Consider the following 27,962-nt stretch of genomic DNA (forward strand, 5'->3'; position numbering starts at 1 on the left):
GGATACAAGTCCTTTAGCCCAACATAAAGTACAATGTAAGAGGGCGAATGTGACTAGAAATAAAAAGAAAAATTATATTTATTCAAATGAACTTAATTTTTTTTCTACCGCTCATTCGGAACACAGACTCGTAATAAAAAGAATGAGCAAGAAACTTGCCTATTGTTTTTTTAAATAAATGTTCAGAATTACACAAGGATGAGTAAGTTCCAAAAGATTATTATATTTATAGAATAGAATAGAAAATCATAACAATTTTTTTTATCTACCGTTTTTACGGAAAGGTGTCTCATCAGCTGTGTGATGAGGTACCGCAAACATAAAGAAACCAATTGAATGTAGTGAAACCCTGTTCTATGTTAAATTCATTTACCATTCATGATATATTGATTCAGTGCTATATAAGGTGTAAATAGTACCTATTAATAAAGACCCATACTGTTTGCAATTATTATAAGGAAAAAAATAAAAGCAAATTAATTTAAATCTTCTTTCTAGCGATAGTTGGGTGAATAAGGGAGGTTTAAAAAAATAAATAAAACAAAAAATAATAATGGAAAATAAAAATATATTTATAATTTTTAGAAAGAACACAAATGAACTTAAAATAAAGGAAAATTATAATTCTAACTTACAAGCAAACGTAACTTAAAAGAAAACGAAAAAAAAAGGTATTTAATCACATTACAAGGCAATTGGTGAGAGATCAATTATTATAATGAGAAATTGAAACTTCCTACACACACATAAGTTCTAATTCCGATTGCTGAACCTGTGTTGAAACAATTAACAATACTACATATACAAGAGACAATAACAAATTTACTTTAAATCAAAATCAACTCTCCATCAAACATCGAATACAGTACATTTTTCGTTCTCACTCACGCGTTTACTCTTACCATATACCGTATTAATCTTCCAGGGGCTTAATTACGTAACACCGTTGCTAACAAGTCTCAATTGAAATCGATACATTAGCGACTTTATACGAACACATTAAAAGTTGCAATTGCAATGCACCCCTGACTTTGTAGATTCAAAGTCACGAAATTGTAGATTTTATAGTTGGTTACAATAATAATCATTCTTGGTCCTTCCAAGTACTTATTTAAACCACAGTACAATAAACTGCTTCGAGGCGAATAGCTGATCCTTCGAGCCGGATACGATCTAACCCATCCTAACCCTACCGCCTGGGCACTGTTGCGGGGTACGCGGGCGGGTGCGGGGGCCGCTGTACCTGTTGTTGTTGTAAGGCTGCCTGTTGTTGTAATGCCGCCTGTTGCGCGGCGGCGGCAGCAGCCATTTGTTGTGCCTGTGAATATATATTAATATAAATATCCAAGTGCCGTCATGGTTTAGTGGTTACCCCCGACTTAGTCCCGAAAAGTTATAAGTTTGAATCCAGCCAACACAAACGATATTCACATTTATATTACTGATGGATCTATCTTTGTGTGATGAGACCGCACTGTCTGAACTCTACTAGGTCGCAGTGCTACAGGTCTTCACACCTGACAATAGCACAAAACACGCAACAAAAAAAAACAATATTACCTGCACGCTTTGCTGGACGATGGGTGGCTGCTGCCGCGGTGACGGCGCCTGCTGGATCCCGGGCTGCGAGTTCTGCTGTTGACATTTATTGTACACCGTATGGCCCTGTACACAGACGTACATTTGACAATACTAGGCCCATATTATTAGGTCCTATCCGGACCAGTGACGGACTAAGACTAAAGCGAGGCTTAAGCAACAATTTTCTAATAAATAAATTAAATTTTATTCTAATAATTAAATTTTTGGGCCTCAATAATTACGGGCCTAGGTCTTAGTCCGTCCCCTGATGGTGTAACACAACGATTTATCTCATAAAAATATCTACAAAACTCCAGTAAAATTCAAACGGGGATCGAAATTACAACGGTCTGAGTCGAGGTTCGAACCTCTAGCAGTGCCCTCAGAACAAGTCGTATCCATCAGGCGGGAGTTGGCCTTCAGCCGATCCATAAGTCCTTCCGAGGGTTTGGCACTTCACACACTGGCAACGAACGATGTGCACTAGGCCCCTATCGTTCGGAGAAGCTATAAAGGCCAAGTACGTCTAACTGCATTAGAATAGTTAAAAAAACCTATTTAGTTCCATATTTTAGTTTTAAATTCGCACGCCTGTATGCAGGCTGAATATAATCACCATAATCTTAATATATTACAAAGTCTGTAAGTGTAAATATAATAGATAATAATTAATATATTATATTCTTTCACGCAAAGACTATTAATATAGCTTATACATAACAATAATAAATGTTCATCAATTTGAAATTACATATATTTTTAAATTATGACCAATTAAAAAATATATGTAAATTGAAATATAATGATAAGGGGCTCTTCAAGTTTTACGTAAGCATTATGGGGGGGAGGGGGGGGGCTTTGCATGGCTTATGTTGGATGACATGGGGGGGTAGGGGAGTCTATATGATGATTACGTCGTCACTAGTTATTTACTTTTTTACACGAATGGCAATCTTCACATTTTCTTTGCTAAAAAAAAACAATACATTAATTGAAAAATATTAATGTAAGACTGGAGGGAGGGGGTACGAGCTTGGCTTACTTTTCCTGACAAAGGGTATTGGGGGGGGGGGGGGGGGATTATAATAAATCTGCTTACGTAATAGTTGAACGGCCCCTAAATGATGCAAATGAAGTTGCGCGGATCAGCTAATATACACACATACATATAACAATTGTACCCTGCGAGGAATCGAACCCGTAGCCTACTACGTGTCCATTAGCCTACATCTCGTTACCTGGAGATCAGCGAGTAGGTTCTGCCATTGGGTGATCTTGTCGTAGTGACGTCGCAGTAACTCCTCCTTGCGTTGAAGCTCACACTTCAGCTCGTTGTTGTCTTCCTTGACGAGAAGTTCCGGCTTCATGGCGGATAACAGGAATCTGGTGATGTTAAAATAATAATAATAATAATAATCTCAGGCCAATTCACACAGAGCCATCTAGACCCAAGTTAAGCTAGCTAGAGCTTGTGTTATGGGTACTAGATAACTGATACATATACATAGATATTTTTTTTTGTAAATACATAACAAACGTGAGAGGAATCGAACCCCCGACCATCGGTCGTAAAGCGGTGTGCTTGACCGCTAGACCACCGAGGTCGTCATACAAGTAATAAACTTGCTGTTCCCAAGTATCGTTTAGAAAAAGCCAATAGATCTTTTATGGGCATAAGTATAAAAATTTACAATAAGATACCAAAGGATATATTGGAAATACCCTTAAATAAATTCAAAGCAGCTGTTAAATTATATTTACATATCAAAGCCTATTACTCACTAAATGATTACTTGAATGACGACCGTGCATGGCAATAGTTGTTCATGCACTGGATTTTCATTTAATGTTAGACATAGATACCTATATAGATTACATTGCAAATAAACTGGCTTTTAAAAAAAAAGTAATTCAATTAAGTTTCTTGCTAGTTCTTCTCAATTGTATCTATATACTGAACTTGACGTTAGGGTATAATTATAATATAAAAAATTTGACGTTCATAAGCGGCTAAATTGTCCTACATGAGTAAATTCTCAATTGGATCTATATACTGAACTGGACGGTAGGGAAAATTTTTTAATTATAGTGTAAAAAAATTGATGTTTAAAAAAATTGATGTTTATAACGACTAAATTGTCCTACATGAATATATTCTCAATTGGATCTATATACTGAACTGGACGGTAGGGAAATTTTTTTTTTAAATTATAATGTAAAAAAATTGATGTTTATAACGACTAAATTGTCCTACATGAATAAATTCTCAATTGGATCTATATACTGAACTGGACGGTAGGGAAAATTTTTTAATTATAGTGTAAAAAAATTGATGTTTATAACGGCTAAATTGTCCTACATGAATATATTCTCAATTGGATCTATATACTGAACTGGACGGTAGGGAAATTTTTTAAATTATAATGTAAAAAAATTGATGTTTATAACGACTAAATTGTCCTACATGAATAAATTCTCAATTGGATCTATATACTGAACTGGACGGTAGGGAAATTTTTTAAATTATAATGTAAAAAAATTGATGTTTATAACGACTAAATTGTCCTACATGAATAAATTCTCAATTGGATCTATATACTGAACTGGACGGTTGGGAAAAAATTAAAATTATAATGTAAATAATTTGATGTTTATAACGACTAAATTGTCCTACATGAATAAATTCTCAATTGGATCTATATACTGAACTGGACGGTAGGGAAAAAATTAAAATTATAGTGTAAATAATTTGATGTTTATAACGACTAAATTGTCCTACATGAATAAATTCTCAATTGGATCTATATACTGAACTGGACGGTAGGGAAAAATTTAAAATTATAGTGTAAAAAAATTGATGTTTATAACGGCTAAAATGTCCTACATGAATAAATATTTTTGAATTTGAATCACTAGTGGTCTAAATTTAACCATAATTAAATCCATTCAGTAACAAATAATATTAAAGACAATATTAATATATTCTGAATTTGACCATAGAGTTTAACAATAAACAAAAGAGTATATATGCCTGCGTTTTTATTTTTATATTTGTATTGTGATTGTGTTTTAATACTAGCTGTACCCGCGACTTCGTCCGCGTGGAATTTAACTTTATTTTTCTAAAATAAAAGTAGCCTAAGTTACTCCTTATTACAACAGCTATCTGCCAAAAAAGTCCCGTTAAAATCGGTCCAGCCGGAGATTAGCCGGTACAAACAGACAGACAAAAATCGTAAAAAATGTTATTTTGGTGTATGTGGGTCATTCTTTTTTTTAACCTACATAATCTTAAAATTTTTACTCAAATTTCCAAAAAAAAATATAACGCTTTTTAGTCAACTCTTGTATGTTTTGTGATAGCCGAATGTCTGTTCTATCTGAAAAAGTTGTTGGCCGCGAAGTTTACAAATATTTGTACGATTTTCGAGGCCTTAAAGCAGGATTGGGCGAATAATTGTACACCTTCGTCACAATATCTTTTATTTTTTTGTATCAAATAGTTTAACTGAGATAGCTTGCAAATTACTTTTTACAATAATAATCAAATGGTCCTTCTGGAAAACTTACAAGGCAAGACTTCTGTATATAACAATAAATATATATTTTTAATCTTATACCACTCTGTCACAATTGCAGTTTTTTAGAAGTATATTTTTGCTATAATTCAATTTTAACCACTTCTAGCACAGAAATATTAATGTCGTAGACTATATTATAGTTAACTATTTTTAATATAATTTTTCCGAAATTGTACTATTCATAAGAAAATATTAAAATGGCTATATAAATTTTAAAACCAGGAGACATATCGTGACAGAGTGGTAGAGTATGTGACAGAGTTGTTATTCTATATAATATCCGGTTATATTTTGGAATAAAACTAGTTTTAAATGAATATTTTATTTAGAATCATTTATTACTTCTTTAGAATAATTAAATATTTGACAGTCTTACATTCTTACAACTGAAATACTCTCATACTAATAAAATAACATTGCAGAACCTTTGGAATGAGATCCGTATTAGTATAATTAAATTATAAGACTTCTAACTTGTCTCAAATAAAAAAAATGTCTAACTTGACTGAAAAATTAAAATAAAATAATAATCATCATCAACAAATTACTTTCTTCAGTCATACTTGTCCTAATCAGTCTTACTTTTCGAACACTGGCAAAAGCTCATTAAATTCAAAAAACCTTCTCTTTCCTTTTTTAACGTCTTTTGGATTTGATAGAATTTTAATCAAATCCTCATACGGAACATCTGATAAGTCATTCTCCACTAATAAATAATCTTCCACAATCATCGACTGTTTTCAAGAACATCACCAGAACATCGCCTATGTGACGTATGTATATTGATCATTTAATTCACTTTTTACTTTAACGAGTACATGTACACCGTCTTCTATATTCCTATGATGAAAGGCCTTGAGGTGAAGTGTTTCTTAAGAAATATTAGAAAAGGCCGTTGGATTAGAGGAATCTTTGCTTGCATATATGTGTGCAATGGCTGATCTTCCTCAGATAATTCATACAGAATATCATAAAATCTTTTTCGAGGTATCCCAATTTTGTTCGTAATATCGTGAGCGACAAATCCTCCACTTCATGAATTGCAACATCTTCTTTTTCGTTAGGAAACAACTAGTCCAAAATATTGTCAACATTGGATTCTGTTTCAGGCAGAGGCCAATAAGTTTTAGAAACGACGAACAGAATTGTTCACAAAAACAACTCAGAACCCTAAAGTTTAAGATTCCACGAGTTTCTGAGAACAGTTGGTGGATTTGCATGGTTCCTTTCAGGGGTAAAATACTGCTTGGAATAGTCGATACTCCATTGTCTATGTTTTCGTCTGCCACCAAAAACCATTTAATTTTGCTGGTATCTTGAATGGAGAAAAAGAATTCTAACACGTCTCCGAAATATTTTCCTATTGCTACAATAGCATCAGTTTGGCGTTTCAAAGTTCCACCAACACCATTAGCAATTCCCTTTCCATGTCCTGATTAAAAAAAAGTTTGGTATCATTCTTTAATGACATTGGAAAGGACACTATATTTGTTTTCATTCTTACTGTTCTTTTCATCTTTGCTATTGCTATATTTTTTGGATTTTCTGTGCAAGCTTTTCTTGTGTTTTTGAACTTTCCTCTCTAATTCTTCTATTTTATCTTGTAAACTAATATTCTCTCCGTATAACTTCTCTGTGTTCTATCTCTTTTCACTCTCTTCCTCCCTCTTAAGCTAGACACTTCTGAATTAGTTGGTGTTGCAGAATGAGGACGTATTTCTGGATGGCGATGGAGCCGGCGTGTTCAACAGTATGTTTTCAAGCGTTTGTTTTTTTTTCTTTTCATGTCGCTATTTTCTCTTCATCATACGATGTTCTCTCACAGTCATGTCAGCCACAAGCTTCTTACGAGTATGATATCTCTCGAAATGTTTGCGTTTTACTTCAGCTACCTTTTCTGTATAACTTTTTCGTATCTTACGGCAACGCCGCTGTTTTTCTGCTGTTAATGACTTCTTTTTCGTCATAATAATATCTTGAGAAAGAAAATATGTAAATAAATCCGTAAACATTAGAAAAACACTAGATAAACTTTATATCGAAATAGTTGCCATAATAAGTACTGGCCCTGTTTCGACAGATTCTTATATTTTTTGAGATAAAATAAATATTATATTCTTTGCGAGTATTTTTTACCCATCCGTCACGTACTTTACCACTCCGTCACAATTTTATTGTGACGAAGTAGTAGCGTGACGGAGGGGTAAATCTTACTTACAAAATTAATCATATTTAAACGTTACCACAAAATACAAACTTAACAGGTTGGCATGAAAGTGTTTCTTATTACGCAAAAGCTGAATAATAAGAAGTAACTGTAATTGATATGTTATTGTCCAATACTTACGTGACGAAGTTGTCGCCGAATAAACACACGCACCTCCATCCACAGATTCCGGGCGACTTACGCGCAATCTCTAAGTCCTAGAGAGCTTATCTCAGCAAGGGATAGGAAGGACTAAATATCCAATCGACGGCAACAAAAGCTACCCGCGTATACGCGTCGCTCGAATTAAAAAACATGTGACCGAATATACCTATTAAAACAGTCTGTAGTGAAAGACAAGACTTTAAGATTTTTCTATTTTTTTATTAAAAATGTCAAAAAATTTTAGTCAGTACAACAAAATGAACTATATCTTGTAGAATTAAAAAATACTTTTATATTTGCTACTGTCTTTATATTTTTTCGTACCATTATAAATTAAACACAAGCTCAGGTAGCGGGAGACAACTATGATTTGTATGAAATACACCTCTGTCACGCGGATTGACGACTCTGTAACGTATTTTTTATTATAAAAATATAAATGTTTATTTATTGTGAACGTGTATAGCCGTTACATTTTTAGTACAGTACATATTGAAACATAAATAATAAAATAATACGGATAATTTTCGATTATATATTTTTTTTAACTGATGAAGACACCTTTATGTAGGTTAAAAAGAAGAACGACCCATGTACCGTATTTATATTCATATGCATATAGTAAAAACGATTATTTCAATATTACAAACAGACACTCCAATTTTATTTATATGCATAGATGTATAGATTATATGTAGATATAATAAAATTGGAGTGTCTGTTTGTAATATTGAAAGAACCGATTTCAATATTACAAACAGACACTCCAATTTTATTTATATGTATAGATTAATTATAGTCTAATTTCGACTATTAAGCGACGACTACTACTTAACAATTCCGTAAAACCGTACCTCTTCTGCAAGAAGAAGGCCTCCATCTGCCTGGCGAGATCTATGAACCGTTCCACCTCCACCCTGACTTCCTCCTTCTCCACGCTGGGCGAGGCATCCTGCTTGGTCAACACGTTGAGACATGCCTATGGATAAGAAGTACATAAATAATCCAGAAGGCACATGTTATACATAAGGGTGATGCAGCTGGAGTCGAGTCACAATGCGAGTTTCAAGGCGATCGTGGTCCGGGTCCTTATCAACATGCTGCCCACCTTCAAGAAGGAGGACTACTGGCTGAAGGGAGTGGTGTATCGGCGCTACCGTGGCAGATTGCCATCGTCAGTGCCGTGAGCACACAGTTTCAATATATAATATCAATTCATACGTTGAACAAATAATATTAAAGATTACATACTAAACTAATTATATCATTTACATAACTTAATTATACAACTACAACCTAAAATTAAAAAGCTTAAGAAATATAATACAATAACGACTGACGGCTTCGGTGGTCTAGCGGTCTAGCACACCGCTTTACGTCCGATGGTCGCGGGTTCGATTCCTCGCGCGGCACAAACATTTGTATTCATGAGTATGATTGTTTGTATCGGTCTGGGTATTTTCTATAGAATAGAAAAGAAAGAATAGAAAATCATTTATTCAAATAAACTTACATTGAAGCACTTTTTAATAGTCATAACATTTTTTTTTAATCTACCGCTCATTCGGAATGCTGTCTCATCACAAGAAGAACAAGCAAGAAACTTGTGTGTTGCTCCTTTAAATAATTTGTTCTTACTTACAATTTAAGTTTAAGTGTGTGAATACAAACTACCGATTAGCACTAATTCAATTAAATAATAAAATAGAAAAAACATTCAATACACAACAACTGGTTAAACAATTAATAAGAGAAAATAAATCATAGTGATTAGAGCAGACCAGTCCGCACAAGCAGCATCCGTTCACGAGTATGACGGATGAGCCAGCCACCACTGCGCTCGACCATATTTTAGGGAGCCCAATGACCCGGCCCACCACGCCGCTACAAGTCTGGACATTTTAGTGAGCATGACTACTCAAAACACCAGACCACGTCATAGCTACTCACAATTGCCATCTGATGGTTATAGTATTCACATTTCACATAAGAATGCATGCGGCAATCAATACAAAAACCGCTACGCTTTCATATTTCTAAAATAATTAAATCAAGAAAGCAATGAGATAAACAAATTATAACGTTGTATGCTATGTATAATATGCATGTATTTACGAAAAAAAATTATCTATGTATTTTTATCAGTTGTCTAGGACCCATAACACAAGCTTTAGCTAGCTTAACTTGGGTCTAGATGGCGCTGTGTGAATTGTCCTGGGATTATTATTATAACTAAAATATATTATTTATTATTAAAAGGGGTCCCTTTAGGCAAATTTCCGAAGATACTGGATACGTATGTTAGTCTATAAGGTATTTATAATATGAGCTTAGTAGCCTGAAATAAATAAATAATATACTTTGAATGATGTATATGTAGATTCATCTGTTTAAATAAAAGAAGGGTATTGTTAGTAATGTGGACTAATAACCCTATTGCTAGCAATGTACCATGTCAGGTTGACCTCCACGTGGAGGAACAACCTGGAAAGCATCGTGATAAATTCATGGTGAATTTACCACGATGGGCTAGCTGACCCGACTTCATGGTCATCTTATCGTCTTCCACTAGTGCCTCGCCAGGTCTTGTGGTTGGTATAAAATACTTTTTTTTTTTGTAAACACATACATAATATACATAGAAGACAACTAAAAAGATACAAACAAATCTATAAATACAAATGTTTGTATTGTATGAGGAATCAAACCCGAGACCATTGGAAGTAATGGCTAAATCGGTAGACTACCGAGGACATAAACTAAATCAGCAACCATAACCTAAACACATTGTTATGGATGATAATGGAATGGTCTAGGACCCCATAGCTAGCAATGTACCATGTCAGATTAACTTCCACGCGGTTCCTCCTGGAAACCAAGTGATTCATCACGATAGGCTACGGCCCGAATGGACCTGACCTCATCATCATGTTCTTCTTATCATCCACCACTGGTGACCCACCAGCGAAAAAATACCCTATTTGTGCTGAACACCGTGAGGTATTATAAAAATTATGGAAACAACTTACCTTTGAAATTGATTGTATTTCTATATTTCGAGAAATAAAACTATACGGAGTCATATAAATAAAAAAATATATCATTAAACATTTTATTTATGAATTCCATTTAAAACAGTTTTAAATTACTATAATGTAATCTACAATAAACTATGTAGGTATTATAGACTCTTAACCATTTGTTTTCTTAACTACTTATACATTACTCTTAAGAAAAGGACAACAAATGTAACAAACATCTCTTTCTGTTGTATATAATCTGAAAGGAACAGCACTACATCTAGCTTTGTAAAACGGAAACAAAAAATGTCATTGTATCTATGTAATTTTATATACAAACTATGAAAAATCACTGTCGATATTGCTTTAAATTTTCAATTGTCGTGTCTAAACACATTATACTAATCTTAGCAAATCGGTTAAGAGCCTAATAGGATTTGCATTTACTAATGACTTTTTACAGCTGTGCACGTGACACCAAATCAAAACTTCATTTCCACATGCCATAATCCAAGTAAAAAATATAACACCTTACAATTAAGTATAGATGAACAATTATATTCTTTTGCCTCGACAAAATAAGAAACAAAGTCAAACATGGCGGCAACACGAAAAATAGCGCGAAACAATGCCACCACTGGCGTCACCACACTAAGTTAAATATAAATAAGCTACATTATTAATTTTAAATAATTAAATCTCAATTTTAAAAATAAACCACTCTGTAAATACACATTCACACATAGAATTCTTTATATTAGCTGCAATATTCGACGATTGAGTGAAATGTGACTGACAAAAAAATCAATCAATAATTAAGAGCCCCACATATATCAGGTTAAACCGGACGGTTCTGATATCGCCATTTGATTGGCACATTCATTGTTACGCCCCGCACACTGTTTGGAAATTTGTTGCGTTTAGTTTTGTACCGTCAATACGCTACATAACAGTAAAAACAAAAATATTCTCTCTGAAAATCCTTAAAACATATACATGTAACATATGTTATAGGTCAGTCAGGTTCCTCGAATACAAAACATTCCGTTAGACTCCGATCCGGCGGGACAGACCAATAAATGTGTTGCTTGCATTCAGACAACTTGAAGTATGTAATGTAACTTCTTAATTTTAAACTTTATTATGCGTAAAACAAGAAATAAATAAACAAATGTGTGATGTACGGTTACAATCAGTTTGGATTTCCTCAGAATAATACCGATCTAGAGATCATCCGGGAATATATACATATTACAAACCTATCACATATTTTCTTAGTATAATTTTTTATTGGTATTTACAAAATAATACAAAATAGTCAGAAGATATATGTTAATAATGAGACTTAGTGACCCCACTGCTATAAGTATATCGGGCCGACCTCCTCTTGAAAACCATCATGATTAATTTCTCGGGCTGAAATTTGACATGCAGGTAGATGTTATGACGTAGACAAAAGGATTTTGATTAATTCTACCCCTAAGGAGATAAATTAACGCAACCGAATCCGCGGGCAAAAGCTAGTACTAAAATAATCTTCAAACCATATTCTACAATTATTCATTATATTTGATAAATAAACCATAGCCTTGAATTTATCATTTTAATCAATAATTTATTGTCAACCACATTTCACTATAAAAGATAAATAATAATTAATTTTCCATACATTTAATCATACAACCAAACATATATAACACACAATTTAGTATCACACGGCAATTTATTCAAATAAGACTAGGCTCACATTAGGTTCAGTCAGAACGACCTCGCCGGTGCCGTTCGATTGGCGAATTCCCAAAGATCAGCAATACGCCAATCGAATAGCGTCAGTGGTACGATTCGTCCGATTCTTACCGGACGTGTGTGGCCGGCCTAAATATATATTTTATTGCACTATTAGCCGTAAAGAGCTCACCAAGCCGAAAATAACAAATATCCATGAAATTAAATACGTCAATATACAAAGTAGAATCAGTATATATAATAAAAAATGTACTAATGCCTCATCTGATTCTTCCGTATCCCATTCATTTGTGGTCGGTGTAATATATTCTTCTCTTCCATTCATCCCTGTTCGCAGTTATCTCGTTATTTACTCCCTTTATTACTATATCATCTTTCACACAGTCCATCCATCTCTTTTTCGGCCTTCTTATGCCCTTATAACCATCCCATTCATATGTAATAAACACCTTCCTTAAAATATATTCATTCCCACTCATTAAATGCCCATACCATTAAGAATGATATAGAACAAAAAAAAAATATTACTACAATTCTTGTCTGTACGTTTAATCTCAGAATCGGCTTTATCGATAAATAGCCTCATAGACTTAAGTTTTTACAGTCTACCTCTGGGCGATCTTTCGGGAATTTATTCAATTTCATCCATTTCGACACAGACTTTCGACTCAGCTCTCTTTACAGCTAACCCTGTACTTATTATTTAATACAAAAGTAATAAGTAGGTTACACATCAAATTTTACCGAACCGATCGATTTTGTACAAAAATCAATTTTTTTAATACAAATAAGGTTGCAAATTAGAATTTATGTTAAATTTCCTGAGCCTTAGAACATAATTTATAAGTCCGTGATCTTTAATCTATGAAAAAACATAACATTCTCAATTTAAATTTCTCGACGTTCCGTAGTCGTTATTCGTATAGATTATTTATTTAAAATCTTAAACTAACTAATATATAGTAAAGCTTCCTACAATTACCTAAAATGTTGTGGAAATATTACTTACAAATCATAAAAAACGTGATTAAAACGAAATTAATTACAATCAGTCGTAAAATTGATAAAATTATAATACAGCGACAGTATGGGGGATATGACGACGTATTGCGTAAACTATAGCCTTGATAATTTTTAATATATAATATAGAAACCGCATTTTACTATTGGTATATTTTATCACTTTCTTGCAAATAAAGAAAGTAGCTTGCAAGAAAGAGATGAAAGCATTCAATATCCAAAAATAGGTTTTGTAAACTGTAACATATAAGCCTAATTATATAAACTATATATTAATTTATAAAAAAAAAAAAATCTAGTCATAAAATAGTTTTCGTTATTCCTTTGCTCATATGCTATATATATGCTATATATATGTGTGTTATATAAAATATAAATATCGAAACACGTCACGTCACTCATTTATAATAAAATGGTGCATAAAAATATCATTTGACTATAGTTTACGCAGAACAAAAACATAGTCTCTCACAAGAACATAAAATATTATTATTTTTTTATTATAACGTTTTTCTTTAAAAATTCAAACCACATTTGCAATAAGAATGTATAGTAACATAGTAATTGTACAAAAAATAAAACCTATTTTATTATTCGTCATATATTTTTTTCTATGGCATAGTTACAATATAAAACAGGCATATCTGTATATATACATACAGTGGACAGTCGATTACCCGTACAAATTATAGTAAGGCATTCGGCTAAGAAAAACAATTTTTTTCTAAATTATTTTAAATTTTATTGGCATGGCAACCAGTCCTTCGGCCCACCTGATGTTAAGTGGAAACAGTTTCTTATATACATGAACAGCACTACGGACATCACGTTATCATGTAACGCCCGTGATATCGCTCATGTGTTGCCATTCTAGAGGACTAAATTATGTAGTAATAGGTTATTTTTCGTACCTGTTCAAGCGGAAACGGTAGGCAGAAGCTAGTACATATAAAGTTTAATTAATTGTTAGAATGCGTAACTCCTGGATAAAAATTTTTATGCACGAGAATTATTTCAAATCTATTTTATACTACGTACGTGGCTAACAAGATGGCCAATCTGATGGTAAAATTTATTAAATTATTAAAATTACCGTAGCATAACTTTGAAATGCATGGTTTATTTACTTCATAACAAATTAGCTATATTTTAGAATAGAATAAATAATAATTTATTCAAATAAACTTACATTGAAACACTTTTGAATAGTCATCTCTTATTTTTTTTTAATCTACCGCTCATTCGGATAGCTGTCTCATCACAAGCAAGAAACTTGCGTGTTGCTCTTTTTATATTAATATCTTAATAATATTGTTTAAATATTATTAAGATATTAATATAAAAAGAGCAATCGTCGTCTGGGCGATGTAACTTTGAGCTGACGTACAATTTACGGCAAAAAAAAGTCAAATCACATCAAACTGCGCTGTTTTAAGGTTATGTTTTTGTTTTTGTAATGATGTGACCATTTAACCTTGAAAATATTATAAACGCGAAAGTTTGTAAGTATGGATGTTTGTTACTCTTTCCCGCAGAGACTACTGAACGGATTTTGTTGAAATTTTATAGTGACAAAGCTTATACATCAGAATAACACATAGGCCTAACTGACCTGTCCTCATGTTCATCTTATCATCCTTCACTGGTGCCCCGCCAGCGTATACCGTTAGCGCAGGTTACACCATACAATTACCATACATAAAACAAAATACCCATCACCAGGGCAGAGGTGTTATGACTGACAGTGTTATGATGAACGCAACACTTGACAAAGTTGGCGAGACTACCGCCGGCAATAGAATTTATTTGTTATCAGCATTTCCATCGCCGGAGAGTTAGTTATAAATTTCAGGCTATTTCACTATTGAATACTAGCTGTGCCCGCGGTTTTTACCCGGGCACAGCTAGTATTTAATATAGCTCTTACGAAGTAACAAAAAGGCTTCAAAATACTCCATTAGATGGCATTAAAAGTTTTATTTAATACATAATTTTTGCAGACACGTATTGTGGAGTTACGCATTCTGACAATTAGGTCAACTCACTAAACAATTACTGAAAAATTTCAAACTTTCGGAATTAAACTTTAAAGTTATTACATTAGAGAGGATTTTTCATAATTTGTAATTTTTGAGTTAAGCCTATTTATTAAACCCCTATAGTAAGGAGGGCATTTATCTATTTGAGTTAGTTTTGAAGGGTGAACCAAACCGAAATTATAATTACTAGCACGGGTGAATATGTATTATTATATATATATATATAAACCTTCCTCTAGAATCACTATTTTTTACATAGGGACGGACTGACAGCGACTTTGTAATGATTTTCTTTTTTTTCTATCTTTCAAATTAGGTCATAGATCGAAATTATAAACTATTTTCTTTATTTCAAATTAAATCAATTTAAATCTATACATATAAAAAAAAGTGTCTGTTTGTAACATTGAAATAACAGTTTTTTACTACATACATATATAAATACGGTACATACACCAAAATTACATTTTTACTGACTCTTATTGGCAGGTAGATGTACATCATCTACCTGCCAATAAGAGTCAGTAAAAAATGTTATAAGGAGTAACTTAGGCTACTTTTATTTTCTAAGAAGAAATTTCTTAGAAAAAATCTTTTAATTTTGTAAAACATGAATAACTAGCTACTCGCCCCGGCTTCGTACGTGTGTACATGTATTATATATACAAACCTTCCTCTAGAATCACTATCTATTAAAAAAAATAGGTACAACATCCGTTGCGTAGTTTTAAAGATTTAAGCATACATAGGGACGGACAGATAGCGATAGCGACTTTGTTTTATACTATGTAATGATAAAAAGACCCCTTTGGTGGTCTAGAGGTTTAACACTGCATGACTTGCGATGGTCGGAATTAGTTTCCTTATATTTATTAGTATGAGTGTATTCTATTTATATTATGAATGAATGAATGAAACTCTTTATTGTTCCTCTCACAGAAAATACAATTACTGTTCGCGACTATTGTAAATATTTGATTATTGTTAGCTTAATAAAATTTAAAATTGTAGTAGTTTCAATTCCCTAATAGATAGAATTAAATATAATTGTATTGTAAAGTTTAAATTAATAAATAAAGGAGCGAGTAGAGGTGGTCTTTTCGCGCTATCCGTCCCGCTCGCACCTATGTGCGTAACACAATCGTTACCTAGTACGTGACACGGTGCGAGCGGGCGGAGTATAAATATAGGTGCCGAACGCGGCACGATTCATTCCGCTTCCATCGCTAGTACAGACCACCGAACTCTGCTCGAGAGGATAATTACACTTGTCTTTCTTGTTTCCACCTGCACCCGCAACCTTACAAACAAGTACGGGGAATAGATACCCGTACATCTGGTCCTTCGAGCCGGATTGTTGGAAGAAGAAAGCAAGACCATCTGGTCCTTCGAGAAGCCGGATTGTTGGAGGAAGAAAGCAAGACTGCACAGAGATCAAGATCACAGATGCCAACAACAAGAAGCCAAAGAACAGCCATGGAAGCTCAATCAAACGAAGAAAACACCGCCGCCGTCACGTCGCCTGTCGCCGCTACGCCGACCGTCGCCGCCACTACGTCGCCTGCTGCCGCCACTACGTCGACCACCACGACGTACACGTCCTCGGAACCTACTGCTACCACGGAGACTTCCGCGGAGACTACCACAACAATTCCAAGGGCGCCGCGCACCACAGCTTCAAAAAAGAAGAAAGAATTGGCTAAAGCCCGAGAAGAATTGCTACGCAAGGAGGTAGAACTGGCCGCCGCACGCGTCGCAGCATTGGAGGCAGACACGGACGACGAAGAGGAGGACGAAAATGAAGAGGACGCCGCCACATTAAGAAGAGAGAGGACTACGGACTGGATTCGCCGGACGAGCACATTGGCACTCACAATGGAGCCACACACAGAGAGGACGACCGCCGACTTGCATCAGGGGATTAATATCTCATCGATACCCGCCGGAGAGGGAACGAAAGCGCCGCAGCCGCAGCCGTGCAGCGACGCATTCCGACGGGACCATGCAAGCCACAACGGTCCGAGGGAAGACTCCATAGCACCGATGATGCCAACGAAGAAAGAAGAGGATTCACTGAAAGGGGGCATCGACTATAAGGAATTGGCGACTGCTATGACTATGGCAGCTCGCGCAATTCAGCCCTCCACAGTGCCGCGAGTCACAGAACTACCACCCTTCAACGGCGCGTCAAGCGAATGGCTGCCCTGGAAGATGGCCTATGAAGAGTCTGCGGGGCAGCTGACCGAGCAAGAAAACTTGGGTAGATTACGTCGGTGTTTAAAGGGTGCGGCCAAAGAGGCTGCACACTGTCTTTTCGTCGGGGATACGTCTGCAGCAGAAGTAATACAATTACTTGCTACGAGGTTCGGCCGTCCAGGAGCACTCGTAATGGCCGAGATGAATAAACTTCGTGCGCTGCCGCGGCTGTCAGACAACCCCAAGGACATCTGTCTATTCGCATCCAGAATAGCCAATGTCACTGCAACAATTCAAGCCCTGAAGAAGAACCACTATTTGTACAACGAAGAAGTGACAAGATCCATCACGGAGAAGATGCCTTCTGCGCTACGATTCAAATACTACGACTTCGTAGCAGAACAGCCAGCTGATCAACCGGACCTGATAACGCTCTCCAAGTTCCTGCAAATCACCGCAGCCAGGTGCGGTGACTTCGCACCCGCCGAAATAATAGTAAATGAAGACCGGCGGGAGCCAGCAACGAAGAGAAGCGTGAAAACATACATCACGCAGGAGAAACCGACTTCACCGCCGTGTCCGACGTGCAACAGGGAGGGACACGCACCACCCGATTGCATCACTGTGAAGAACGCCGAGCCACAAGCAAGATGGGAGATAGCAAAAAAACACAGGCTATGTTTCCGTTGCCTGAGGATAAAAAGATTTCGTCACAACTGCAAGACGAAGAGATGCAACGTTGGTGGGTGTACACACCTACATCACCCACTCCTGCACGTCGACACCATAGAGAAGGACAGCGAGCCCTCCGATGATAAAGCAGCCGCAGTCGTCGCGTCTGCGAGAGAAGATAAGAAGATCGCATTCCTCAAGATAGTGCCGATACAAGTGATCGGTCCCAAAGGAACGTGCGATACATACGCACTCCTGGACGACGGCGCAACGTGCACCATCATCGAAGAAGCAACAGCGAAGCAAATCGGCGCCACTGGCCCTCCCGCACCCTTCTACATAGAGGCCGTGGCCGGGACACGCATAAACGCCGATGAATCGAAGCTTGTCCACTTCACAATACGGGGACGAAGATCGGAAGATCATGCCGTGTCTGCGCGAACCATGAAGAAACTACTGTTATCTCCACAAACAGTATCACGCAGCGCAATAGAAGACTGTCCACACTTGTACGATATAATAGATCAGCTGACATATGAAGAAGGTCAACCGACGGTTCTGCTGGGTCAAGACAACTGGCATTTGCTGCTCGCACATGAAGTCAGAAGAGGCAATAAGACACAACCGGTCGCATCACTCACCGACCTGGGTTGGGTGTTGCACGGCACGGGAGCGGCGAGAGCGAGACAGCAAGTGCACAGAATCAGTCACTTAGTCGACGGGCAAGAAAATGAAGAATCCATAGAGCGATTAATGAAAGAACACTTCGCTCTCGAATCACTGGGCGTCACACCGAAGCGCTCATACAATGAAGAGGAACAACGCGCGCTGAAAATATTGCAAGAAAAAACTCGCCCGTTACCGGCGGGAGGCTACGAGACCGCGTTGCTATGGAAACGCGACAACGCAACGCCGCCGGCTAACTACGACTCAGCAATGCGACGCCTCGAGTTAATTGAGAAAAAACTCGACAAGAATGAAGACATGAAGAACAGATATAAACAGCAAATTACCACGCTGTTAGAAAGGGGATATGCAGAAATCGCCCCACCGGTGAAGACTGAACGAGTATGGTACCTGCCACACTTCGCTGTCATCAACCCACAGAAACCGGACAAGCTGCGCATCGTGCACGACGCCGCCGCCAAGACAAGGGGCATTAGTCTCAACGACATGCTGCTGTCGGGACCCGACCTACTCCAATCACTACCTGGGGTCCTCATGAGGTTCCGACAGCGCCGTGTGGCGGTCACAGCGGACATCAAGGATATGTTCATGCGTGTCACAATACGAGAAGAAGACCGAGACATGCAACGGTTTCTATGGAGAGGAGATCGACGCCAGGGTCCAGCTGTCGAATATAGGATGAAGAGCGTCATCTTCGGGGCCACTTCGTCACCATGCACGGCGATATACGTGAAGAACAAGAACGCCGAACTACATAAAGAAGAGTTCCCGGAGGCGGCTGCAGCGGTGGTTGTCAATCACTATGTTGACGACTACCTCGCTAGCTTCGACACTGAAGAGCAAGCCGTACGAGTCTCAAGCGAGGTCGCCTACATCCACAGCCGGGCGAACTACTATCTTCAGCGCTGGGCATCGAACTCGCGCCATGTACGAGAAGAGTTCTCACATAGAAATGAAGAGAACATGGTGCAACTCGACGCTGAGAAGATACTGGGAATGGTGTGGCGGCCTGAGGAAGACAGTCTCGGGTTCAACTTCAACGGGAACAAACTTCCGTTACACATCATACGAGGCGAACGCACACCAACGAAGAGAGAAGCCCTCCGCGCCGTTATGTCGCTGTTCGACCCATTGGGCCTGGCCACACCCGTCACAATACAAGCCAAGAAGATATTACAAGAAACGTGGCGCACGGGTATCGGCTGGGACATCGAACTGCAAGAACGGGAAGCAGCAGCGTGGCGGAGCTGGATATCGCACGCACAGCAGTTACCCCACTTGGTAATACCACGGTGTTACCCCGGTGTGGCGACGGCACATACGACGGAGCTTCACACATTCGTCGACGCGAGCTCAGATGCATACGCCTGTGTCGTATACTGGCGGGCCGTATGCGTGACCGGCGAGGTACGTGTGTCACTCATCGCAGCCAAGGGAAGAGTGGCCCCTTTGAACAAGGTCACCACTATACCACGTCTGGAGCTGCAAGCGGCCGTACTAGGGAGCCGCCTGTCACGCACAGCTGTCGAAGAACACGATCTGAAACCTGCCCGTCGTGTCTACTGGTCGGATTCGCGTACCGTACTGTCTTGGTTACGCACCGGGCCGCGTGCATTCAAGCCCTTCGTCGCTCACCGAGTCGCTGAAATTATGGAAGATACGAAAACGAACGAGTGGAGATGGGTGCCGACGGCCGACAACGTCGCGGATGATGCCACACGCGACGTACCACACCACTTCACTTCAACACACAGATGGTTCCGTGGGCCGCAGTTTCTATATCGACCAGAAGAAGAGTGGCCTCATGAAGACGATTCCCACCAGACGGAAAATACAAGCGAAGAGCGCGCCCACACAATACAAGATGCAACACGATTATCTCGAGCGTTGCCCGATCCCGCGCGATTCTCCGACTGGATGAAGATCGTCCGCAGTACGGCCCGCGTATTGCAATTTATAAATAAATTGCGACCACTCAAGCAACACTGCGCCGTCGCTACCCACAAGAGAAACAAAAAACATGAAGACGATCCCACGTGGCGAAGCAACAAGATAAGAAAACCAGAACCGTCGAAAAGAAAAAACGTACGTGCGCCTGTGTGTTATATACCCATAGACACACACTACTTAGAACGCGCCCGTCGGCTATGGATCCGCTCAATACAGGAAGAGGCATTCAGCATCGATATAGCGGCGTTGCGACGCAATAAACAACTGTCGTCGAGTAGTCGACTTAAACAGTTGTCCATTTTCATCGACGAAGACAATGTGCTGCGACTCCGCTCAAGGGTGTCGGCTGCCGCCAATCTGTCCGCGGAGCAACGGGAACCACCCATAGTCGACGGTCAACATGTATGGGTACGCCTGTACATAGCATGGGTGCACAGAAAACTTCATCACGGGGGCTTCGAAACTACTGCGAACGAGGTGCGTCAACACATGTGGGTGTTGCGCCTACGACATGCCGTTCGTAGTGAATTGAAGAGATGCCAAACGTGCCGCATCAGGAAAGCAGCACCAGCACAACCATCAACGGGCAACCACCCACGCAGCAGGCTGGCACATCATCAGCGGCCGTTCACCTTCACCGGCCTAGACTACTTCGGGCCGATGACAGTGACGGTGGGTCGCACGCATCAGAAGCGGTACGGCGTGCTGTTCACATGTCTCACCACGAGGGCTGTGCACCTGGAGATCGCCGGCAGCCTCAGCACCGACTCCGCAGTAATGGCTCTGCGGCGCTTTATAAGCCGCCGCGGGTGCCCCACGGAGCTGTGGTCGGACCAAGGCACCAACCTCAAGGGTGCCGACCTCGAGATGAAGAAAGCAGCCGCTGAAGCCATGGAAGAAGAGTCGTCGGTGCGCTTTATACGCTGGCGCTACATACCACCGAGCGCTCCCTTCATGGGCGGCGCCTGGGAACGACTAGTGCGCAGCGTGAAAACCGCGCTGGCCGCAACGCTGCATGAACGAGCCCCGAAAGAAGAAGTCCTTCTCACCCTGCTGGTGGAAGTAGAACACACGCTCAACAGTCGACCTCTCACCCACGTGTCGACATCAGCAGACGACGAGGACGCACTCACCCCCAACCACTTCCTATTGGGAGGTCCGTCCCGCGTACCACTGCCGGGAGCTTTCGCTGAGGGCGATACGGCGGGCAGGAAGGAGTGGCGCGCCAGTCAGTGGCTCGCTGACTGCTTCTGGAGGCGCTGGGTAACCGAATATTTACCCCAGCTACAACACCGGCGGGAGCCCCGAGCTACACACGGAGTCATCAAGTTAGAAGACTTGGTGCTGGTGGCGGACGGCAACTTGCCTCGGAACTCCTGGCCGCGCGGCGTGGTGGTGGCTACGTATCCGGGACCGGATGGTGAAATACGGGCGGTCGACGTGCGCACTAACAAGGGGATACTTCGGCGGCCTACGAAGAAATTAGTAATCCTGCCAATCGAACAACGCGAACTCGAATTAAATACAGCTTAGCTGCGGCGGGAGATATGTTCGCGACTATTGTAAATATTTGATTATTGTTAGCTTAATAAAATTTAAAATTGTAGTAGTTTCAATTCCCTAATAGATAGAATTAAATATAATTGTATTGTAAAGTTTAAATTAATAAATAAAGGAGCGAGTAGAGGTGGTCTTTTCGCGCTATCCGTCCCGCTCGCACCTATGTGCGTAACACAATCGTTACCTAGTACGTGACACGGTGCGAGCGGGCGGAGTATAAATATAGGTGCCGAACGCGGCACGATTCATTCCGCTTCCATCGCTAGTACAGACCACCGAACTCTGCTCGAGAGGATAATTACACTTGTCTTTCTTGTTTCCACCTGCACCCGCAACCTTACAAACAAGTACGGGGAATAGATACCCGTACAATTACATATACAATTATGTATAAAATGATAAAAAAAAATAACATAAATACTTTTTTTTTATAAATTATGTTGTTATTTATAAAAAAAAAAGTATTTATATCAGTTGTCTAGTACCCATAACACATGTATTTGCTTAGCTTGAGACTCTCTATGAATTCAACACTGCATTATTTGCGATGATCGTAATTAGTTTCCTATGTATATCTGGGTGTTTTCTATATATATTATGTATGTATTTATAAAAAAAAAAGTATATCAGTTGTCTAGTACCCATAACACGTGTACTGCTTAGCTTGAGACTAGATGGCTCTGTATGAATTGTTCTAAACAATTATTATAATTTAGTAATTGATATAAAATTTACTTAAAGTCAATACTAAATTTAAGTTCAAAATTTAAATATTTGTTTATTAAAATAAGTATTTCTTGTCTTCTTATTTGCCACTAGCTGTTATTTGTTACTTTGCAACAAAATTTTTGTTAAAGAAATTTTTTTTTTAAATATAAGTAGCCTAAGTCACTCCTTATAACATTAGCTATCTCATGTGAGTGTACCGTCAAAATAGGGCTAGTCGTTTCAGAAATTAACAATAACAAACAGCAGACAGATATTTTTAAAATATTTTTTTGATAAAATTACCTTAAGTATATACTTTCAAAGCTGTTAATTTAAAATTAGAAATGGAACAAAAAATTTTATGTTTTTTTCTAGGATGGTTTCAAAGAAGCATTGCTATAGAGGCAAAGGTATCTGGTAAAATTAATTCAAATTCGTTAATTTAGGCTTGGCACACCCTTTTCAACTAATCCTGTAATAAGTTTATACATTTTGCTAATCAGAATATACAAATATTGTAATTTTATTTTGCTAATATAGTACAGAGTAATATTTACAATTACAGAATAACAAACTGCTCCTGCTTTATCTATAGTTGAGACAAAACATCTTTAACGTGCTGCCTCGTCATACCTATCCCATACCTTAAAAGCTAACTTAATACTGCACTAAGTTATTTCTGGAAACCATACCAAGGTGGTTGGTATGGATTTCTGTAGTAGTCCATATTTGCAGAGTTGAATATTGGTGGGTTTTGATAAGGTTGACCGTATACTTGATTGGGCCTCCACTGTCGCTCGTCTAAAGCACTGTGCGTCACTTGATTAAGTATTCTCTCGTTTTGTGTATAAGTACTATAATCTAATGGATTATTGTCAAGGAATATACTATCATTGTACTGTCCAATCGGCATAGGCCATTCCTGCGTCCTCGTGTTTGCTGCCACAGATTCAGGAGGTTGTATAACAGTTTTATCATTTTGTTTTGGAGGTTTATCAATTTTTGGTGGTCTCTCAACCTTCTGTGGCTTGTTAATCCTCGGTTGACTATGCTGTCTTGCGTTTATAATAACAGTGGAGTCTGTATTCTGTTTAGTAGTCATGAATTTATGGAATTCCCCTTGGAAGGCGCTAGGGTCCTTATTTATAGGAGGTACAATGGTAGGTACTCGTAAACTCGCATCAAGAAGCAGGTTCGAGTATGGTTTTGTGGATGATTTTATTTCTGTTGATGGATACACTGGTTTTGGTGGAGATATAGCTGGTTTGTGTTGGGAGACTGTGTGTAGTGGTTTATGTGCTTGAGTTGAAGTAGCTGTGCTTGGTGCTTTAGGTTTTAGTATTGGAACAAGTCTAGCTTTGCCTAACTTAGCAGTATTAGATGGGTAAGGTTGGGGTTTAAACAGATCTGATTGTGGGCTGCTGTATGAATTGTGCACGCTAGCCATCACAGGCTGTAATGGAGAATTGTATTCAAAATTGCTTATTTTCTTAGGTGTGCGAGGCTTTCGTGGTTTCTTCTCTGGTTTACTTTCGTCACCTTCTTTTTTTACTTTTGGCTCCTTCTTCACTTTTTCTTTTTTAGGCTTATCTTTTTTCTCACTCTCTGGTTTTGGTGTTCGTTTCTTTCTCTCTTTTTTTACTTGTACCTCTGGTGTAGTACCTTCTAATTGTGGTTTCTCAATAGGTGGAACACTGGTTGTAGTAGATAATGGATCAGTTAAATCATCATGTTCTACTTTGGGACTCATTTCCTCAACATGTGGTGGTGACTCCCAGTTAGATACCACAGCTTCCATGCTTTCTATTTCCTTTTCAGATAGCTTTTTAGCTCTCCTTTTACGGATTTTAGGAACCTTTTTCTTAGTTTCAGCATCTTCAGGATCTGATTCACTTTCTTTCTTTACCTTCTCCTTTTTGATACTTTCTTTTCTCTTTTTCCTGGTCTTGGAACTCTTTTTCGACTTTGGTGCGCCATAGTCTGAGTCTTTGTCAGAGTCCATATACCCAACGTCAGGTAACTGTGCTTCTGATGGTTCCATTTCATCACCTTTCAGCCAAATATCCTCGAGAGCATCCAGTTGGGTATCATCAGGGTCCATGGGCATGTTTGGCCGTTTCATAGACGTCATCATGTCTAAATCTCCTTCAGCCATTGTCATTTCATCATCATCCATTACATCATGTCCGAGGATAGACACAGCAATCGCACCTTCCGAAATGCTCTTACTAGCCATAGCTCTCTTCAGATGAAGAGGATGGCGTTTCTTCTTTTTAGTACCCTCTTCTTCGGCTGCGATGAATGATTCTGGTAATTCTGTATTGTTTTTATTACACAGAATGTCTTGGCCAGACGGATGGGGTGCGGGAACCATTTTCTCTGGCTGTTCAGGGTGACAGCCTATATCCTGGCCCTTTAGCCAAAGGTCATAGCGATCTGGCTGGAACCTTTTAACAAAAGTATCCATAGATATCTTCACCATATCATTGCTGCAGGTACACTGTGTAGCCCGTTTACCATATTCAACCCACCGAGGTGCAGCAAAGTTAGTTGACTCCGCACAATTGAAGCCATGGTTGAAACCGGCATGGTAACCATATGGGAAGGTTATCATTATCTCCCCCGCCTCTTGTGTTATTTTGTTAATCGGGACCGAATATTGTTTGAGAATTTGTGGTGAAATCAATGTCATCTTGTGCCGTAAAAACGCTTGGCAGGTCTTCGCAGATGTTGGGAAAAAACCGGCTGCTATTCTTTCAAACCTCTTTCCATGTTCAGGTGGTATTGCATACCAAGTTTTAGGATCACCGAAATGTAAATAATTTATAGAGTACAAATCCATATCTTCGGTGTGCCATGCAAATGTGGTCTTCCACATTCCAAAATACAGATATGCTGTGTTCACACCATCAATTTCTATGCCATAGTCAGAGTTGACGAAGTCTAGAATAGTACCTAAACTATTTATGTTCCATTCTTTAACATTAGGATCTGTGATGCTGCCATTCACATCAGCCCCATAAATAGGAGCCACATACGTCACATTCTTCCAATATTTCCTTTCCAAGTCATCAAAACTGCTGTGCCGTGGCGTACAATACTTGGCAGAGTTTGCGAGCACTGCAAACTGTTTTACTGTCATAGATTTCTTTTGAATGTTAATTTGTTGAAACAAACCTTGCTTGCCGGTGACGACCTGGCATATAGGCGATGGAATAGTCACGTTCAACTGGTCCAGGTCATACCCAGACTTCCGTGGCACCCATTCCGGCGGCGGAATCACTTTAGCGAGGCCTGCCTTATGTGCACCTTTAGATTCCATATACTGTATGTATTTGTTGAAATCCTTGAATTCCTCCCATGTGGGACGGAACACCTGTATGGCTACGGCACCTGAGGAGCCAGCCGTATCATCTCCGACCGTAGACATTGTCTTTTTACGAAATCACGATGCACAAAATCAACAATAAAATTTTACGATACTATTTCTCCGTATTACACCATTTTGTCTCACACTGCAATCCTTTATTTTGCACTAATTTATTAAAACACAACAAGTTAGCGTCTCGTGTTCATTGATTAAGTTAAAAACCACGCGATTACACTTTCGTAACAATCAGAAACATTACCACTAAAATGGCCGACATGAATGAGTTTGAGATGCGCTGAGCTTGCAACAAAATACCCGAAAACAAATCGAATTGTAGTTGAAGCCGCATATCCGAAAAGAGGTCACGTAGACACGACAAATGATAGAATTTTCGATGTTTGTTTTTTAATTTCGCCTATGAAGCTTCTACTAACAGCAACACTGGCCACGGCATGCTTAAATTCGTTAGGTTGGTACCGGAATTTGACAGTTGTCAACATATACATGGAGGTTATTAAAATATATTTCTATCTTTTTAGCAATATAATTGTATAAATTTTAAAGGACATACCTCGAAAGACTCTTCGAATTCTTCAACTAAATTTCCACTGCCGTTTGTAGGCGCCGCCATAATTAAATTTAATAAGCGGCAACACGCTTTTGTTATTCAGGGACGTCAGTGATAACAACACAAGACGAACTCACAATTCAGAATCGGAATTCTGTATGTCTACTCTATTATGTACATTTATGTATATATACATACGTCAGTTTCACTTACTCGTTTCTCAGTTGCTATCTGTCTCATTTCCACAATCGATACATCAGGGTTGTCACAAGAGTTAAAACCTAAATAGGCACGTTTATATACGTTTTTGTTTATAATTATAACTTATTTAATAAAACTAATTTTGTTTATGTTAGTTTGCTGGATTAAAACTTTTAATCGAGATTTTAATGATGTAACACCGTTATGTTATTAAAAATTATCAACTGTATCTATTTAAAATTGGATTTGTGATTTTCTATTTTCTATAAAGAATTTGAGGGTTGGTTAGAAAGTGAGCTAAGTTGTACGGTCCGAAATTGCAACTTTTGGTTCTTGCATGACTGTAGAATTTGATTTTAATATTTTCTTTTTATTGAAAATCATTATTTACTAAGTTAAGATTGTTACTTTATATACTATACATTTATTAAATGTTGTCATATTATGATATAAAGAAGCAAGAAAAATATAATATATTAAATTTTTTAGGACATTTTTTGAAATCTAATTATTATAAATAAATAGATTTATTAGTATTTTGAATATAGGTATTACGCATTGACCTACAGTAAATAATTTTTTTTAGTTTACATTGGTTTATAATTATTATTAATTACAATATAAATATTGGATCCAATTTTTTTTATTTTCTAACGAATTTATTGAAGAAAATATTACTCGATAAAAAAAAA

The 27,962-nt window shown here is 38.1% G+C and overlaps 1 protein-coding gene across 1 annotated transcript; it reads right to left on the bottom strand.

Annotated features, from left to right (window-relative positions):
- Nucleotides 1–551: 551 nt before the first annotated feature.
- LOC131850223 (uncharacterized) lies at nt 552–26,853 on the bottom strand. Its single transcript, XM_059200392.1, has 15 exons — nt 23,819–26,853; nt 22,608–22,746; nt 22,143–22,354; nt 21,563–21,746; nt 20,251–20,422; nt 19,787–19,922; nt 19,304–19,691; nt 18,315–18,659; nt 17,978–18,244; nt 17,298–17,431; nt 16,876–17,033; nt 8,388–8,512; nt 2,820–2,964; nt 1,561–1,665; nt 552–1,318 (listed from the first exon to the last, which is right to left on the bottom strand). Exons 1-15 carry the CDS (start codon nt 26,559–26,561, stop codon nt 1,190–1,192), a joined length of 5,382 nt encoding a protein of 1,793 aa, XP_059056375.1. The 5' UTR covers nt 26,562–26,853; the 3' UTR covers nt 552–1,189.
- Nucleotides 26,854–27,962: the final 1,109 nt, after the last annotated feature.

The sequence above is a fragment of the Achroia grisella genome, unplaced genomic scaffold, assembly GCF_030625045.1.
Source record: "Achroia grisella isolate CSIRO2021 unplaced genomic scaffold, CSIRO_AGI_Agris_v1 utg719, whole genome shotgun sequence".
In the NCBI taxonomy this organism is placed as follows: Eukaryota; Metazoa; Arthropoda; class Insecta; order Lepidoptera; family Pyralidae; genus Achroia; species Achroia grisella.